Here is a 19,867-nt window from a genome sequence, read left to right on the forward strand (position 1 = left end):
ACAAATAATACACAGCTGGAATAAGAGACAATGCCAAAATGGGACATGACAAAAGGGGAAAAAGAACCCAAGGGGGAGAAAAAGACCTGCAGAAAGATAATGGATTACATAACTTACATTTCTTGCAGTTAAATTTAAATTAAAAGCAAGTCTTATTTTAGGAAGAGAAATGATTTATAATACTTGATATTATTCTATGCATGGATTTGGTTAATTGCTATTTTTCTTTTTAAGAGTTTTCATAATCAAACCAAATAACTTTTTTTATTTTCATAAGCAGTAGGTATTTTTGTTTTGTATCTTTTCTTCTTAAAAAAAAATAGCAATTACCCAAATCCACGCACAGAGTAATATCAGGTATTATAAAGCATTTCTCCTACTAAAATAGACAAGATACAACTTGACTTCTCTTTTTCAAATTATATGACATAGTAAACTGGACAGCATTAAGGCCTTTCACTAACTCCCCAAAACTCAAAACAGACCAAACCTCAAAAGATGTTTAAAAATTAACATTTCAATTATATCAAACTGCTGCATTCATAAAACAAAAAATTTATAACTTACCAGCAGTAAAGAAATAAAGGGAAAGCATGGCAAAAAGAAAAACAGATGTAAATATTGAGAATGGCAATTTAAATTTCAAAGAAAAGTTAAATAAGGAAAAGTCTTCCATTGAAGCACTCTAGAATTCCAACCCTGAATACATTTTTGCAAGAAGTACAACAGTTATTATTGTCTTAAAGCAAACATGATTCCACCCTTTAAAGATACCTCAGTCACTCAACTGTCTCAACTAAGGCTCTTTGTTATCTCTAATCTGGACTGTTTTATCAGCTTCCCAGATGATCTCTTTGTTACCTAAGTCATTTGTTCACTGTTACAAGATAAACCTAACTCTGATTCTCCTACTCTAAAATCTTTAAGTACTTCCTTACTACCCACAAAGAACTTAGCATGGCATTTCAGGTTCTTCTTGATTTGGTTCCACTCTGCTTTTTCGGGTAGCTCAGCTGGTAAAGAATCTGCCTGCAATGCAGGAGAGCCCTGGGTCAGAAGATCCCCTGGAGAAGGGACAGGCTACCCACTCCAGTATTCATGGACTTCCCTGATGGCTCAGACGGTAAAGAATCTGCCTGCAATGTGGAAGACCTGGGTTTGATCCCTGGGTTGGGAAAATCCCCTGGAAGAGGGCATGGCAACCCACTCCAGTATTCTTGCCTGCAGAATCCCCATGGACAAAAGAGCCCGGCGACTAAGCACACAGCATTGCTTTTCCAGCCTTCTCATCTCTGGACAGCACTATCCAGCTGAAAGGAGCAGCTCAAGCGTTCCTTAAACGCAGGCAATCTGCTTCAGTGCCTTTCCCTTCCGGCACTCGTTCTCTCACTGCCAAGTCCAAATGCTACACATTCTTCCACTTACTTGAGAACCAACTTAAATACTAATCCACTAATGAAGGTCTCCCAGATCCTACCAGGCTAAGTAACCTTTCTGAGGAGTCCACCTCTAGGCCAAAATTCTGTGTATGACCCTTGAGGCCTAACAAGAAGTAATTATAAATGCTTGCCTTCTCCTCACCAGACTTGGTGCACTGCAAGTTCACTGCAGGTTTTGGAGGGAGTTGCAATCCCCCTTGCAACTCCATGCTCCTATGCATGTCTGCATTCCTAGATTAGATACCTATATTCAGAGGTACCATTATGGGAGAGGGCCCTCAGCTGAGACCCTTTCCAGCTGCCTCTTCAGAGACCTCCTTATAGGGGGAAGGGGTTGAGGAGCAGTCTGAAGACACTTTTCTCCACTCTTGTCTCAACACTTTCCTACTCCTAACCCTTCCAATTTCCTTGGCCTCAGGTCCACAAAACAGGAGAAGGCTTTTGTTTGGGTCTCCCTGGGCAGCGAGATGGTCCTCAGATACTTACCATCTGCCCTCTGCTCTGGTTTACCTAACCCTCACCCTGTGCCATTCTGCTGTGAAAACGGAACACTGGGCGACCCGGCACCCCTTCCTCTGGGCCTCTTACACTATCACAGTAAGTGAACAAAGTGTGCACTGTTACTTTCGGTTTGGCTCACTGTCCTAATTGACCACTTCAGCATCTGGCAGCTCAGGAAATCTTTCTCCCTCGAAACTCCCTGATTCACACATACTACTAAACACAATCTCTATCTCATATTATTATTATTTATAGAGAGAGAGATAGCTTGTCTACATAAGTTAGGGCAAATTCCTTGAAGGCAGGAACCCCACAATATCCAGCTGACATCCTACAGTAAATAAATATTTATGGAAAGAATAAATGTATGTAACATTCCAGAAGTAGCCCACATACAAAATACACTTAAAGAGACGAGAGAAAGAGAAACAGCATGATGAAATTATAAGTAGTCTAAAAATATCCAAATGACCAAACTTCAATGATCCTATCAAATCCAGCAGCATTTTACAATTTCTAATACACCAACTATGAATCACTTTCACCAATAAGAAGCAAATAAACTGGAAAAAAGAGAAGACAATAATTTTGAAAAGAGAACACATTCTGGTTTCCGGGAAAGATATGGGGTATCTTCAAATCAGTACATTATTACTTGTGCAATTTGAAATGATTCATCTTTCTGGCACTGTTCTAATAATTTCAGTAATGACCTTTTTTTTTTAAATCTTTGATACTTTTAAAATTGTATGATTATTATAAAACATAGAACACTTTAAACTTGCTTCATGTCAAATATTTGTAAAAGCAAAGCTGTAATGTTAGATATATTGAATACAGCACAACAAGAAAGATGCCAGGTATAAGTAAATGCAGAAAAAAATCATATAAACGAAATCAATTCAAGAAAGACTTAAAGCAGAGCTTATTGTTTTGTTATCATAGACAGTATACTCTAAATAATATGAAGCATAATGCTATATAATGCTGTAAATCCAAAACATAAGCTACCAACACAGACAGTCTACACAAAGCAATATTTTAGCTTATGAAGGCTGCTGCAATGGGTTCTGCTTATTGGTTAAAGAAAAATTTAAGTTATTCAGCCAAGCTAGATATACTAGATCCTAGAACTAGACAGACATAGATCATCACCTTGAATGTTTCTTCAGTGAAGTAACATGGACACTGTCAGATAAAAATAGGCAACTGTTAAGAGACTGCTTTACAACTTAAATTTAACAGTTTATATAATAAAATCAGATGAAACATCAGCTGAGGGATTTCTTTTGATTCACTGTTTAACAGTGATTACACTTTATTTCAGTTTGAGTACAATTCATCTCTGTTAAAAGAGGCCTCCATACTTTAAGACTACCTAAGTCAGTCTGACAATAACACAAGGTCCCAAGCCTGTCTCTTTGGTTCACAAGGTTGCTGACCAGGGGCCCGACACTGGGGTTGTACATGCTAAAAGTTGTCATTCAACGCAGACCTTCAGCTAAAAGAGGTCATCTGTAAGTCTAACATTCAGGAACTATGCTAGGAACTTCTCTCTAAGCAGTTCACATTGCTGTAGATATAACCTGAAAAGAAATGGAATACTGAAATAAAAGACATAAGTAAGAAGAGGATTAGGGAAAAAACTAAGAAAAAATAATGAAAAATGTTAATGACAAATTCAAGTACTGGCAAACAATATTGTATTTTTCACTTTGGTGTTAATAATAAGCATTTCATTTCTAGTTGTTGTCAAATAAGAATCAATGTACAAGCATTTAATCCAAATCACAAACTTAATAAGTGAGCTTACCTGCCCTTGTTCTCTTTTCCTTTACTTTTACTATCTTGACCTTTTCCTCCAGTAGGATCCCACTCTACACAGGTATCTTCAACTCTCAGGTTCAAATGGGAGGATGAGTTATCCAAATTGAAATTAAGTGCTAACCAAAACAATATTTCATTTTTAATGTAGCATATTTCTAGTTTCTGAAGCACAGCCATCATATTATTTTCAAACTCAACAGATTTCAATACTGTATATAAAGGTTCAATTCTTAACCTTGAGATTTAAAGTCTGTAATGATAAAGCCATAATCTACTAATTTCTACTCTATTTCCCATTATTCTCCTCTATATAGCTATCCTATACTCCAACCAAATACAATGTACTTGCATGGTCACTGGTCTTTCTGTTTTTCCTTCTGCTGGACTCTCCATTAGCACAATAGCTTCAATTTCCTATTATAAGAGAATCAGCTGATTGTTACGACTAAACAGAAAGAGGAGCTAGTAGAATCAAGGATGAGGAGAAAGTGATGTGGTGTAAAAAGTTATAGACGCTGGCACACACATATTTTCTCTTTTGCTCTAACATTTAATAATTTCATATTTAAACTCTCAGTAGTTTCAAAAATAAGGCAATCAGGGAGAAATAGGCCATGATGGCAGAAGCAAGGGAAATAACTCAGCTGATAGAGCTAAGAGCATTTACAAGGCAAAGAATAGATGGGGGAAAAGGGTTACTTAACAAATTAAGAAAATACAACACAAAACTACGCTTTTCAAATTATTTGGTATCAGGGAACTATCTGTACTATTCATAAAACTTACTTAGAACTGCTAATTTAGGAAATCAGTTTAACATAGTATCACTTGTTCCTTTTGGATACTGAGGGTTAATCATTGAAATGTATCAATTTAATATGCAATTTCTGGAATTTGCGTTTTAAGCAAAGTATCATCTACTACACAGTTACCAATAAATCTGCTTATTAGTTATATTTCCCTCCAAAAGTTTAAATTTCTTATAAGTATTCACTGAAGAAATATTGCTTTACAATACCCCATTTCACTTAAGGATAATACGTGATTTAGCTAAAGGTTCAGTGTGTCTGTGAAATATTCATCATCAAACAACAAAATATTCATATAGAAAACCTAATGCTTATCTAGTGCATGAAGAATCCTTTTATACTCTACTGTTTTGTAAAGACCACTTTAATTTCACCTATTCAGCTGACCTATTGTTCACTGTATTTTAAAACATTCTAAATACAAATTGACTCACCATAACCACTTCCAGAAAATGTCATACAATATGCAAAAGAGTTAATAGCTTTCAAAACACGCATGTAAACAGAAATGAACTTACTGAAAGAAGAATAACACAGTTCCAGTAAAAGTGGAAATAGAATTCATCAAGAGGGAGGTGACTGGAAAGTTAGGATTATCCAAAACTGAGACCCTGTATTACTAAGAATGAACTGTTTTAAGAGAACAGAGTTAACCTCTACATTAGTTATTAGTTAATACATGTGAGGGCTTCTGAATTTTTGAGAGAAACAGTGGATATAACTCAAGGTGCCATCAACACTCAGCTGCTTGTTAAAATCCTAAGGAAAGAAAAAAAATCAGAAAGCTATTCCCTATGTTTGATGATGAAGATAAGAGTAGAGTCAAGGGTGGCAAAAACAGGTATTATCCCTCAAGCTACTTGAGACCAGACTTATCAAATACCATAACACCCAAACAGACAGGTATAGGTTTCAAACTCAGGGGTGCAATCTTTTCTCTCTTCCTTTTTGGACACTGTCCCTTCATGAAGCCTCAACTAAATCACTGAGGCTCTCTAAGTAACAAGGATAATATTTCACCATGAAGTTTAAAAAAAAGATTGGCCTCAAAAGGGAAGCCTCAACTGTTACTAAGCCTGTAATGAAGCCAGATAATAGTTTCCTTATCTTTAAAAGTCTGTGTAAACAAAGTACCAAAAAAAAATAAGGCACAGATATGTTTTATGTGTTTACTTTGGGTTGGTGGCTACTTTTCCGTACTGTAAAATTATATCATAGATACTAACATTTGAGGCTAGAAAGCAACTGGTGATTAGTATCACATCATTTACCTTTACAAGGAAGAGATACTTTAAAAATTCTGGTCATAAGAAATCATATTATTCATCACTTTTGGTAATTTCAATAAAAGAAGAAATTACATACACTGGAGAGACAGATATTAACAGGGTTCACTACCTTCTACACCAGGCACCACAAGTGGCAGGATATGAAGTTTTGGTAGGACTCAACTATTTAATCTCTGTCTCTCTCTCCCCTTCCCTGCAATTCTCTGCTCATATATTTACTTCTAATGGTTGGTCAAAAAGGGCTACAGCAAGTCAAAAAATTAGTAAACAACTGTTTACCATGGTACTTTAAAAAACCTGACTTTTCTCTGGAGCTCCTGCTGTCGTTAGTAGCCACTCCAGTGGTATGGAATAACCTTAGAAAACCTGTGACCCACAGCTTCTTAAGAGATAATTTTACTGAGTCTCCCAGAAGGTCCTAGAAGGTTCAGTGGGCCTCAGGGTTGAGTATCAGTCTACCCCAACCCCAAGGGGTTTACCCCATAGTGAGAACAGCTCAAAAGGACTAGAATCAACTTAGTCTTTCCCTGCAAACCCTAAGACCAAGAATTTGACTAGTTAAGATCTAGACATTGCTAATGGGAGCAGACAGTCCAGCTCCAAAGAAATTACAAGCCAGATATTCTATTTTCCTGAATCTACAGAATTTGCATGGAAATGTACAACTCACCACATTTAGGCCCAAGTTTGGTCACTCAATATTAAAGGAAAAGGAACAAAAGAAATAAAAAAAGATAAAATATTCTTGGAGGAGGATATTAACAATAATGCAATTTTACCTCACAAGGGCTGAAAACAGTTCATGTTATATAGAAAAGATTATCTACCTGTAAATATGACTTTATTTTGAAATGGTAAAAAAAAGAAACCACAATTTCAATTTGTTAACAAGTAATTCTAGGTAACTGCATTTCTTGGCTAAGTTATCTGTAGTTCTCAAATAAAAACATTTGCTAATCCAAATTACTTTGACTTAGTTTTGTTTTGCTTTTTAAATCTAATACAATCATATTCTTAGGAGTTTGACCTGTCAATAACTTATGAATTTCTTGTTTTATTCTAAAACGATATTTTTATACCAGCCTCTAAGTCATATCAAACTTCTAGCATTCAAACCTATTCAAATGCTATGTGAACTGGAGGTCAGTGAAACACTCAAAGGCCCAACTATCTAACAACAGGTAGATACTGATTCTGGAAGTAAACTGAGTGAATTATCATTTCATGACTGGAAAGATCTATAACATTATGGCCTTCAAATTGGTAAACACCTGAAAAATCTTCTGTGTTTAAATATGTTACTCTTTGTTGTTGCTGTTCAGTTACTAAGTCATGTCTGACTCTTTGCAACCCACAGACTGCAGCACACCAGGCTCCCCTACCGTTCACTATCTCCTGGAGTTTGTTCAAATTCATGTACATTGAGTTCTAATAAATTCAAATTGTTCTCAGAGACTACAAGCACTTACTTACATTCCTGGCCCACAATAAAGGCAGGCAGAGAATTTGTAAATAAGATTCTTGTTCACACCTTTCCAAGCTAGTTTTCGGGATCATGGGTAAGTTATTTAACATATTTGAACATCCCTTTCTTCACCTACAAAATGGGTATCAATACCATCTGTTCTACTGATCCCTCAAGATGGTTTCAATGATCAAATAAAAGACTTGTGAGAGGGCTTTGTAAACACTAACTGTATAAATAATAATTTCTACAATAAGATTTATGAAAACAAAAAGAACTTGAACTAAACTGAATACATACTTTCCTATTATTGAGACACAATCCATTCTCTGGGAAAACCTCAGCAATGGGAATGTAATTATACTAGACTGAAATTTGTAAACTAAGTATCCATGGGAGAACATAATACCATCACTGGTCTATATCACGTATCTAAAAGTGAAAGTCACTCAGTCGTGTCCAACTATTTGCAGCCCCATGGACTGTAGCCTACTAGGCTCCCCTGTCCACGGGATTTCCAAGGCAAGAATACTGGAGAGGGTTGCCATTTCCTTCTCCAAGGGATCTTCCTGACCCAGAAATCAAACCTGGGTCTCCTGCACTGCAGGCAAAAGCTTTACTGTCTGAGCTACCAGGGAAGCCCCTGACTCATCTGAATACTAGGGTAAAAGAGAAACCAATGAAATCCACTACTGTAGTCCTAATTTTCCCATCTTAAAATACCTCCTGATGAGAATTCTGTGGGGGGGGGCGTGCAGGATGGCATGGGTATGAAGGTGGGGAAGGAAGGCAACTATACATGAAATGTTTCCTATTACAAAGTGTTGAACAACTTCACATGTTAAGTCCTATTTCATGGTGAACAACAGCTATTGATCTTACCTTTGGTCTCTAGAGTCACTGGATCAGAATACTCTCCAGCCACAGCCTTGTTACAAGCTCGCACTCTGAAATTCATGTACTTTGAATCAAACTTTAAACCTGAAAAAAATGAAAAACAGCCTTGAGATATGAAAAGTAAAGGACTCTACTCCAAAAGTATGAGTATGAACCTTCAAACAGACTTTTTTCCCTCCTTGGAACTATCTTTTTACTCAGAAAGAGTACAAATTTATGTTAACAGAGTGATAATGCCTGAAATAAAGGAATCATGATTTACCTATTATTTTCTTCAAAACAAATGAATTATGCAGTTTATCACTGGGCTTTTTAAATTTAGCAATAAAAAAATATTCTCAAGCCTCATTATAAGTAAGGTTTCATTCATGGAGAGATGCTATGATTTAAAACAACATACTCAATTTCTGGAAAGTAGCCAAAGAATTTTTATATTTGTTTCTCAAGTAAAAAATGAATTTAAAGACAAAGTAAAGCGTAAGGATTAATAGCAAAATTCTAAAGTTAGTCAGGACCAGATTAACATCTCAATCCAAAAATTACTAGCTATGGGGCATTCAACAACTTCATAGAGCCACAGTTGGATATCTGTAACATGGAAAAGGAAAAATCAACCTCACAACTGTAAGGACTAACTGAAATGCACTGTACTTATAAAACCAGATGTCCTGTGAACTTCAGCCCAGATTCTGACAAATGTTAGGTTCTCAGTAATGATAACAATACCAATGTTACTGCTCACGTAAAACAAACATTAAAAATCTCAGGCAACAGTCAGCCCATTCAAATACCCAAACTCCCCTATATACAGAGGTATGTTTTTAAAGACTATCAAAAGCCAACACACAAATTTCTACTATCAAGTCACAGCTCAACTTTAAGTATTACCATAAAGGTAATAATAAAAAGGTAAAGGCAAATATTTACAGTATCATTGAAATGAGGCACAGTGCATACATCTAGAAAATTGACAGCTTTTTTATTGTTAGAAAACTAAAGAAAAAATTAAATTTTATTGAGACAGTGTTTACAATATCCCTTCACATATTGTTTTACCAGAGTGCAAATATCCAGAACTAACTAAAATGAAGGTTTTCTTGATATTTTAAGAAAAATTCATTTCTATAACAAATATACAAAAATGTCATCTTGGCTAAAGAAACTGAATAACTTGATCTTTTAATATAAATCAAAAATTCATCAATTATATCTGTTTTCCGAGAATGAGATTCACGAAATGCAGTCATCTTACCTGATAGTGTATATTCAGTACCCTTAATATTATCAACTATCTCCCAGCATCGTTCATCCTTTACACGTGGAAGTCCATCAAAATTCGTTTTCCTATATTCCAGTATAAAATGATCAATCTTGTTATCTTCTTCCGGCATTCTCCAAGCTACTGTCACAGAGTTGTCAGCCACCAAACATTCTACTGGATCTATCTCTGGAGCTTTGGGAACTGAAGCAAAAAAAAAAAAAAGCTCATTTTTCACTATAGTACTAATCCAATATTTGTGTCTGTCATTCAAATTATGCTTTTTCATGTTGCTTTTGAACTGTTAAACTGAATCAGGCTAAGAGAAGGGATATCTTATAAATGCAAAATAATCATTTTTCAAAGCTGTTTTAAAATTCATATTTCAAAGTTTTTCACAGACGCATTCAAAGTACATTAAAAACACAGTTGGCAAAAAGCAATTCAAACAGGCTAAGAATAAAGAATCGGGAATTATTTGCTACTTCTCAACACTTACGTCTAATCTGCTATTTCAAACAGCTGGAGACCATAAATTAAATTACTGCTGACAAAATAAAATAACTTGCTTTGAATCCAATGATTAAAATAATTCAAAATATTTGCAATGTATTTTAAAAATCTTGTTTATAGACTAACCGTGATTCCTCAACATTGAACAAAAATGAAATCTGCAACCCTGTTAAATATTTAAGAATTTTTACATGTTTCTCCAGAGTTCCATGATTCATTAGAACAAAATGCAGCGAATGAGTCACAGTTAACATGTATGAAAATTAATCAATTTCTTTTCCATAAAAGAGGTTTTACATAGCTCCTCAACATTAACAGATGTTCCATTTAAACAGTAGGCTAACTGGGGAACATGGTCCTCCAGTGATACAGATGTGTCTGAAATGTGTCAAACTGTGCCATATTGTATTTAAACACTTGTTGCTAAAAAAAACTTTGAAAGATTTACTCCAAGCATGTAAGGCTGGTTCAACATTCTAAATTAACTAATTTATTATATCAGTAGAAGAAAATTCAAATGATCAGAAGAAAAATTATATGATGTGAATCAACAGAGGAAAAAATACTTTACAAAATCCAACATTTATTCATGACAAAAGCTCTCAGTAAACTAGGGAACTTTACCTGATAAAGAATATCTACAAAAAAAAACCCCTACAGGTAACATCAGGGTTGAGAAACTAGACACCTTTCCCCTAAGGCAATGACGTCCCCTCTCTCCACTCCTATTCAACACTGTACTGGAAGTTCCAGCTAATGCTTTAACACAAGGAAAAGTAGTAAAAGATATGCAAATTAGGAAAGATGAAATAAGACTGTCTTTGTCTGCTGATGACATGTCTGTCTATGTAGAAAATCCCAAAGAATCAAAAGAAAAATTCCTGGAAATAACAAGCTCATAGCAAGGCTGCAGGATTGAATGGATGAACAGGCAGAGTGTAGGGGAATTTTAGGGCAGTAAAATTACTCTGTAAGTAATGTAGTGGTGGAGACATGACATTACACATTTACCAAACCCACGGAACTGTATAACAGAGTGAACTCTAATAACAGAGTGAACTTCATTTATTAATAATACATTATAGATGTTAGTCTATTACTGGAACATAAGCAATACAGACTACTATTCATTTCTATGGGAAGACATCACGGGCATTCATAAATTTAATATGCTGTGCCCTGCCTACATATGAGGAAGTGTAAAGGCCTGTGGCATGTAGTAATTTTGTAATTTTGCTGAGTTAAAACCTGTATTGAAGTCCTAAAAGGCTTGTATAAATAAAATACCACTTAATCTGTAAGTTGGTCCAGCTAACTCTCCACAAATCCATGTCTCAAATTCAGCTATTAATATCACTGCAGTAAGAATGTACTGGCAAGAAGATTCTTCCTTCTTATGAATAATGGCCCCCAAAGAAAGCAAACTTGGCAGGTAAAAAGAAAATCTAGATATTTTATTTTACATTTTATTTATTTATTATTTTCATAAATATTAATACATTTATATTTTATATTTATATATAAACACATTTGTATTTTATTTATATTTATCTAATGAAATATTTAATTAACATTATTAATAAATTATTGATTTATTTATTTAAATTTAAGAGTGGTATTATTAAAAGCAGAGACATTACTTTGCCAACAAAGGTCCATCTAGTCAAAGCTATGGCTTTTCCAGTAGTCATGTATGGATGTGAGAGTTGAACTATACAGAAAGCTGAGCACCAAAGAATTGATGCTTTTGAACTGTGGTGTTCGAAAAGACTCTTGAGAGTCCCTTGGAAAGCAAGGAGATCCAACCAGTCCGTCCTAAAGGAAATCAGTACTGAATATTCATTGGAAGGACTGATGCTGAAGCTGAAACTGCAATACTTTGGCCACCTGATGTGAAGAACTGACTCATTTGAAAAGATACTAATCCTGGGAAAGATTGAAGGCGGGAGGAAAAGGGAATGACAAGGATGAGATGGTTGGATAGCATCACCGACTCAATGGACTTGAGTTTGAGCAAGCTCCGGGAGTTGGTGATGGACAGGGAGGCCTGGTGTGCTGCTGTCTATGGGGTCACAAAGGGTCAGACAGGACTGAGCGACTGAATTAACTGAAGAGTGGTATGTCAACTATTCTATAACCTACATGGGAAAAGAGCCTGAAAAAATGGATATATGTATATGTATAACTGAGTCACTGTGCTGTATGCCTGAAGCCACACAACAGTGTAAATAAACTATACTTCAATATAAAATAAAAATTAAATTGAAAAAAGAGTCACATGTCAAATTAAGAGTGACTTGAATCTAATGCGTGGGAAGCTCACCCAATATCCTATATAGAAGAGAAGAATTTCAACAAATGTAGGAATAAAGTTCAGGAAATGAAGAAAGGTAGTAAATTTGTAATATAAAAATATTAGGGAACAAAGAACTCTCTTAAAAAAAATAAGAATGGAAAGCAATTCACAGCAACTTCCATAAAGCAACAAATTGTGTGGACATTGTAAGAATTTTACTAAGGTTCTTCTCTGCACGTGAATGTAAAAGAACTGAACAGTGTAAAAGAACACTGCCACAAGCACATCTCTCTTCTTGACTGCCGAAGCTCAGAAAGGAGGACACAAACTCTAAGCTTCAATGTACGAATAATGGCTTAGTGTAGAAGAAAATGCTCATAATTATTATCATCCATCAGTATTACTTCCAATTTTCAGACTCAGGTAAGTCCACAACCCCTTACTACACATAATGCAGTGTAGAGTTGATCTGTGTGGTGTTTACAGAATGAACTATTAAGGGATGCAGGTATTCATTTTTAAGTTTATCTGACTGCATCTTATAGGAAATTTTTATGCTACAGCAGAATATAAAAAAATTAATGGTATGAGTTCACCTTTCATGAATTTTAACAACCTATTATACCTTCCTTCAGGATGAAACTCCTCCACAAAAAGATTTCTTGCTTTTTATTACACCTCATTCCTTCAGACTGTCTTAAGAGTTTGCAAAAGAGGAAATCCTAACTGTGCATGCAATCTACTTGACTGTACAGCAGATATAGCCTGGGTTTATTAAGCCATCACTGAAAATCCACGAGAAGGAAGTAATGGTGAGAAGATCGCTTTTTTCGTATTTTTTTTAATCAAAATACTACTACTCATGCATATATTGACAGTCCACCACTTCTGACTCTCCTGAATTTAGAAAAATAGTGAAATGAAAATATAATGGTTAGCAATTCTGAGAGGCCCATTTACAGGCAGGCACCCACTGATAAGTATGTATACTTTCTTCTTCTACAACTATGATTTTTTCTCTCATCTTTTCCTTCTCTGAACTCCTCTAGAATTTCTGATCTATACCATACAAGTTAATACTTCACTTATGTTACCATAATTAGTTCTACTATAGTTTCTTGACTACTAACTTTGTCTTTCCAATTATATTCTAAAGTCCTGGACCAAATTCTCATAGAAGGAAAGAATGGTTTCATATGATTAACATTCTCTATCAAAAACAGCTAACCTCCAAAAACTGTAAGCCTGTAAGTAAAACACTTCACTTTCCAGAGATTTCCTGAGCACCATGTTCAAACTGTTTTAGCTATCCACTTAATTAATACTACTTGATGCTAGTAAAAAGAGAATAATCAAAAGGCCCTTAGTTGGCTCTTTCACACACGTGAACAGTTAACAATAAAGTGGGACTTGATTTTAAATGGTTTCAACTGCTGGAATATCATCATACTAATATTCTAATAAACCGGTGTTGACACATTATTAACTCCACCTGAACCAGAAGCCACCACAACAATGGTAATAATAACAATCAAGATTCATTAGGTGTTAACTATGTGCTAACACCTCTAAGTGCTTCAGAGGTCTCAATTCACGTAATCTTCATAAAAATCCTGGAAGGATAACATCACACTTTAAAGATGAAGAAAATGAGGTGAAGTTAAATAATTTGTTGAGGCTATATAATAAGTAAGTCACAGCCAGAATTCAAATCTAACAAGTCTGGCCCCAAGACTTAGCGTTAACCATAACAGTACATTGCTTCTCTCTGCTAAACCAGCAGTAAGAGGTATCCTGTACTAGGATTCTAAAACTGCAATTTTTACTGTCAGTAACATAATTCTCTAAAAAGAAAGACTAGCAAATTCAGTTATTCCTTAGCTGAAGACAAAAAAGAAAAACACACTATATTTCCTTAATATTCAAATTCTAATGTTCATTACAAAAAAATCTTGAAAGGAAGAAAGAGGTTTTACACATAACTTTATATGTAATATATGTACTAACTTACCTGGCAAAAACTTCAAAGTTTGCAATATCTGTCTTTCCTGAGAAAAATCCACCATTAAATGAGTCATGTTGTCACTGACCTTTGGTTTCAAAGAAAGGCGAAAGGCTGAAGCCATTGTTACTCTATAGCAAAGACAGACATAAACATTCTTTTAAAAATAAAAGAATGGGAAGTATCACATCATATTTAATTTATAAAGTGAACAGATAGAACTTATTTCTCCACTCTAGTGGTTTCTGAAGCTATTAAAAAAGATAACAAAACTAGTAGAAATTTGCTTTTAGATCTTTTGAAAATTAACTTTAAAAAATGTAAAATGTTTTTAAAGACATTTAAATAACCTTTAAAGAACTTTCCTCCAGTCAGTTTTATAAAACTTCATAAAAACACAAAAGACTCAAGAGACAAATCATCTTTAACGGACTCAACAGTCATCTGAATCTCTGTAAACTCAATCTGACTTCCTGATGCCAGCCTCACTCCTTTTCATATGCCAAATAATGAATGGTAAATACACCTGAATCAAACATTCTGCCTAGTCACCACAGCCATCCCACGTGTCCTTAAATAAAAGTAAAGTACACTGACCAAACACTGTATTGTTTGGTAGGTGCTAAAGAAAGGCTATGGATGAGGAAGGAGAGAAGTGAAATCACAATTCTGAACACTATGCTAGAAGCTATCACTCTGATGTATTAACATCAGCTGAATGGAAGCAGACAAGAAGAAACAGCCCTGTGAAACCATATGCCATGGAAATAGTAGGAACTCATTCAATATATTTTAGATGAATATAGTATACATAACAAAAAAGAAAGAAACCATACCAGAGCTCATTTTACCTAAAGTAGACAGAAATCGTTCTGTCAATTTAAACTAGAGATTAAAAGAAGTTCCCATACTCTATTGTTACTTTATCTCAAACTTCAACTTTTCATATTATAGTAGATATCTACATATATCACAAAGTAATTACCCTTATTATCTTTGGTCAAAGAATGACACCAAAATACTATTCATGACCATTGTCCTCCTAGAACAGAATCTGGGAGAGGAAGAAAACAGAGTTGCAGGAACAAAAGGAATACCAGGACTAGCCATTCAGATCTATCAAACTACCCTTAAGATCAATGGTATGAAAGGGATTAAACATGTTGCTGTATTCAGTTACTTTATTAGGTAACTAGAAAAGTAATCACTTTAGTAGTAACAAAGAGTGAACAATAGTTGATCTATTTATCAAGAAGAAAGTGCTATGAAAAGATCACTAATTATTAAAAAAATGTAAATCAAAACTACAATGAGGCAACACACCTCACAATGGAAGAGCCATCATTAAAAAAGTCTACAAATAATAAATGCTGCAGAGGGTGTGCAGAAAAAGAGAACCATCCTACATTGTTGGTGAGAATGTAAACTGTTGCAGCCACTATGGAAAACAGTACAGAAATTCCTCAGATTTTAAACTAAAAACAGAGTTGCCATATGATTCAGCAATCTCACTCCTGGGCATATATCTGGACAAACTGTAATTCAGAAAGATACACATACCCCATGTTCTTAACAGCACCATTCACAATAACCAAGTCACAGAAACAACCTGAAAGTCCACAGACAGGTGAGTGGAGAAAGAAGATGTGGTTCATGTACACCATGGAATACTATGCAGCCATGAAAAAGGATGAAATAATGCCATTTGCAGCAACATGAATGCAACCAGAGATGATGCTTAGTGAAGTCAGAAAGAAAAAGACAAACACCATATATCACCTATATGTAGAACTTAAAAAAAGACACAAATGAACTTATCTACAAAACAAAAAATGACACACAGGCATAGAGAACAGACTTGGGGTTGGCAAGGGGAAGCTGGGGAGGGACAGAGCAGGAATTTGGGGTCAGCAGATGCTAACTTGCACATGAATTTGAGTAAACTTTGGGAGACAGTGGAAGACAGAGGAGTCTGGCATGCTGCCGTCCATGGGATCGCAAAGAGTTGGGTATGATTTAGCAAGAACAAGATGCAAACTATATATACAGAATGGATAAACAACAAGGTCCCACCGTGAAGCACAGGAACTATATTCAACATCCTGTGTTAAGCCATAATGGAATAGAATATAAAAAAGAATGTACATATGTGTAACTGAGTCACTTTGCTGTTCAGGAGAAATTAACACATTATAAATCAACTATACTTCAATTTTTTTCTTAAGAAGGTTGTGCTATACTGAAAAACAATTTATGGAGAAAGGAACTCACACTTAACTGAATGCCAAGTGTAATGCTAAGAATTTCACACACTACTACTTTAAGCTCTTGGTTCTCAATGTACAATTTCAGATTACATCAATAGGAAGTTAGGAACAAAGGCTAAGTCTTACATGTGTTCTCTCCAGCTCTAGTATCTTCTGAATTAAAGACTTCTTTTCTTTTTTTAAGTTTAGTTTTAGTTGAAGGATAATTGCTTTATTACAATATTGTGTTGGGTTTTGCCATAGATCAACATGAATCAGCCATAGGTATATATATGTCCCCCTTCCTCTTGAACCTCCCTTCCACCTCCCACCACAGATTTAAAGATTTCTTAAAGAGCTATATTCAGACAGGTACTTAGTAAATGCCCACTGAATCAATGAACAGGTGTGAATTTGGCTGCTTCTAAACATGGGGATTTAAAAGTTCGTTGAAAACTGTTGAGAAAAATATCTGAGAGTATTTTAAAGAACTGAAACCTGAATCTTTATCTATAAACTTGATTTAATCATAATGGTCTCTCCTGTAATAAATCATAATGGAAAATAATATTTAAAAATGCATATATCCATGTATAACTGAATTACTGTGCTGTACAACAGAAATTAGCACAACACTGTAAATCAACTATACTTCAATTAAAACCTATCAAAAACAAAACAATAAATAAAAGCATAGCACATACACCTTTCAAGATAAATCTGGGCCATAAAATCACTATGGCCTCAAAGGAAAAAAACATTCTCTAAAAACACATTAAAAAGGCTTATCAAAGCCTAAAAACAAGTTATTTTCTAGACAATGAAAATTTCAATCTCCAAAAATAAAGTTAGAGGTACAACTATGCAATAATTTTCTAAAAGACTGAACTTATTTTTAGACTGAATATATCTACAAATAATGATGCAGATATGCAGATGACACCACCCTTATGGCAGAAAATAAAGAGGAATTAAAAAGCCTCTTGATAAAAGTCAAAGTGGAGAGTCAAAAAGTTGGCTTAAAGCTCAACACTCAGAAAACGAAGATCATGGCATCCGGTCCCATCATTTCATGGGAAATAGATGGGAGAAACAGTGGAAACAGTGTCAGACTTTATTTTTGGGGGCTCCAAAATCACTGCAGACGGTGACTGCAGCCATGAAACTAAAAGACGTTTACTCCTTGGAAGGAACGTTATGTCCAACCTAGATAGCATATTCAAAAGCAGAGACATTACTTTGTCAACAAAGGTCCGTCTAGTCAAGGCTATGGTTTTTCCTGTGGTCATGTATGGATGTGAGAGTTGGACTGTGAAGAAAGCTGAGCACTGAAGAATTCATGCTTTTGAACTGTGGTCTTGGAGAAGACTCTTGAGAGTCTCTTGGACTGCAAGGAGATCCAACCAGTCCATTCTGAAGGAGATCAGCACTGGGATTTCTTTGAAAGGAATGATACTAAAGCTGAAACTCCAGTACTTTGGCCACCTCATGAGAAGAGTTGACTCATTGGAAAAGTCTCTGATGCTGGGAGGGATTGGGGGCAGGAGGAGAAGGGGACGACAGAGGATGAGATGGCTGGATGGCATCACTGACTCGATGGACATGAGTCTCGGTGAACTCCGGGAGTTGGTAATGGACAGGGAGGCCTGGCGTGCTGCGATTCATGGGGTCGCAAAGAGTCGGACACGACTGGGCGACTGAACTGAACTGAACTGAATGATGCTTCAAAGCCCAGCCCAACTATCTAAAATCCATATATGTCTCTACATTACAAGATCCATGTGGTTAGCGATGTTTTAATTCATCTTGCCTTTCTTGGTTCATTTTTAATAGTACAAGCTAAATACAAAGATCTCTTCTTCCTAGTTTTATTTTTGCAAAGAGAAAACTGCAAAATAGTAAGAATGAACACAATTTCTTCAAACTACCTACTACATTAACTTGACTCTCTTTCATGATCCCTTTCTTTCAAGAACTAGTAACTCTTCATAGTATACCTCAATTAATCATCTTCCAATCTGACTAAGCAGTTGGAAGCCTATACTAGTGATTTTTAAAGTTCTAAAAATCTATGTATTATCTTCTCATCATTTCTTTAGGTTTTCCTGTCACTCCTGCCATTTCTTCTGTATAATATCTATCACAGAAAATAAGTACTGAGTTCTCATAGATACTTTATTTTTTGATTGCCTGCTCAGCTATGTTATCCATTCCTTAAATACCACTTCTGCTCTCTTATAAGGAAGTAATCCTTCCTTCCCTTAATGAAGATAATTATTTTCTTATGACTATATGTTTATTTTTGTACTAAAAATATCAATATTGAATTCTAGAAGCTTGCTTCCTGAAAGAGCACGTAAAAACTGTATCAGAGAAACCTGAACATTATGAAGATAAAAAGCCAAATTAAAAAAAATTAAGCCAAGACTCAGAAATGTTCCTTACATTGGAAGTACAAACTTTGAAGGTAGCAAAAAAAAAAACATATACTTTGAAAAACAACAGCAACAAAAAATGGAGCTGCTCTGGCAGAAAAAAAGGAACTTTGACTCCTTTGAGATCACCTGGATACTCTGGGTATTATGAAATATATTCAAGAGGCTGGTTTTGGGCAAAGACATCTAGACTCACTGAAGAATATTCAGCCATGAACACTGATCATAAAATTAAATTCTGACAAATCAGGACAAAGAGAAATAAGTCAGGGGTAAGGGCAGGAATCTGGGAGGCAGAGAACCATTTAGATTCCAAGGACAAGAACGAGAGAAGATTTTGCAAGGCTTTTCTCAAAAGTCTTTGGGCAGCCTAAAACCTGATTAGGAAGTGACTTCTAATCCAGAAAATCAGGGACCAGAGGAGGATTTAATGGAGGAGGTGGCAAAATAAAATAATAATCTAGCCACAGTAGATGAATTACTTATAGCAAAGTCTAGGAGACACAACCCAAAGCTAATCCAAAACACTGACCTACCTAGCATCCATTCCTCATACAGCCAATACTTTTCACCTTAAACTCTCATAATCAGGATTTATAAGAATAACCCATGTCTTTACGGGAGAAGGCAATGCCACCCCACTCCAGTACTCTTGCCTGGAAAATTCCATGGACGGAGGAACCTGGTGGGCTGCAGTCCACGGGGTCGCACAGAGTCAGACACGACTGAGCGACTTCACTTTCACTTTTCACTTTCACGCACTGGAGAAGGAAATGGCAACCCACTCCATTGTTCTTGCCTGGAGAATCCCAGGGTCGGGGAAGCCTGGTGGGCTGCTGTCTATGGGGTCGCACAGAGTTGGACACGACTGAAGTGACTTAGCAGCAGCA

The 19,867-nt window shown here is 35.6% G+C and overlaps 1 protein-coding gene across 2 annotated transcripts in view; it reads right to left on the reverse strand.

Annotated features, from left to right (window-relative positions):
* FSD1L (fibronectin type III and SPRY domain containing 1 like) overlaps window positions 1-19,867 on the reverse strand; it is a 69,009-nt gene that overhangs the window by 14,472 nt on the left and 34,670 nt on the right. The window contains exons 6-10 of one of the 2 annotated variants that reach the window (XM_070375172.1): window positions 14,306-14,427; window positions 9,480-9,689; window positions 8,213-8,311; window positions 3,754-3,883; window positions 3,096-3,128 (exon numbers count right to left, since the gene is read on the reverse strand). In XM_070375172.1, coding sequence (XP_070231273.1) covers window positions 3,096-3,128; window positions 3,754-3,883; window positions 8,213-8,311; window positions 9,480-9,689; window positions 14,306-14,427 — 594 coding nt within the window. The remainder of the gene's footprint in view (window positions 1-3,095; window positions 3,129-3,753; window positions 3,884-8,212; window positions 8,312-9,479; window positions 9,690-14,305; window positions 14,428-19,867) is intronic. The other variant, XM_070375174.1, reaches the window with a different exon arrangement.

This window comes from Bos mutus, chromosome 8 (assembly GCF_027580195.1).
Source record: "Bos mutus isolate GX-2022 chromosome 8, NWIPB_WYAK_1.1, whole genome shotgun sequence".
Lineage (NCBI taxonomy): Eukaryota > Metazoa > Chordata > Mammalia > Artiodactyla > Bovidae > Bos > Bos mutus.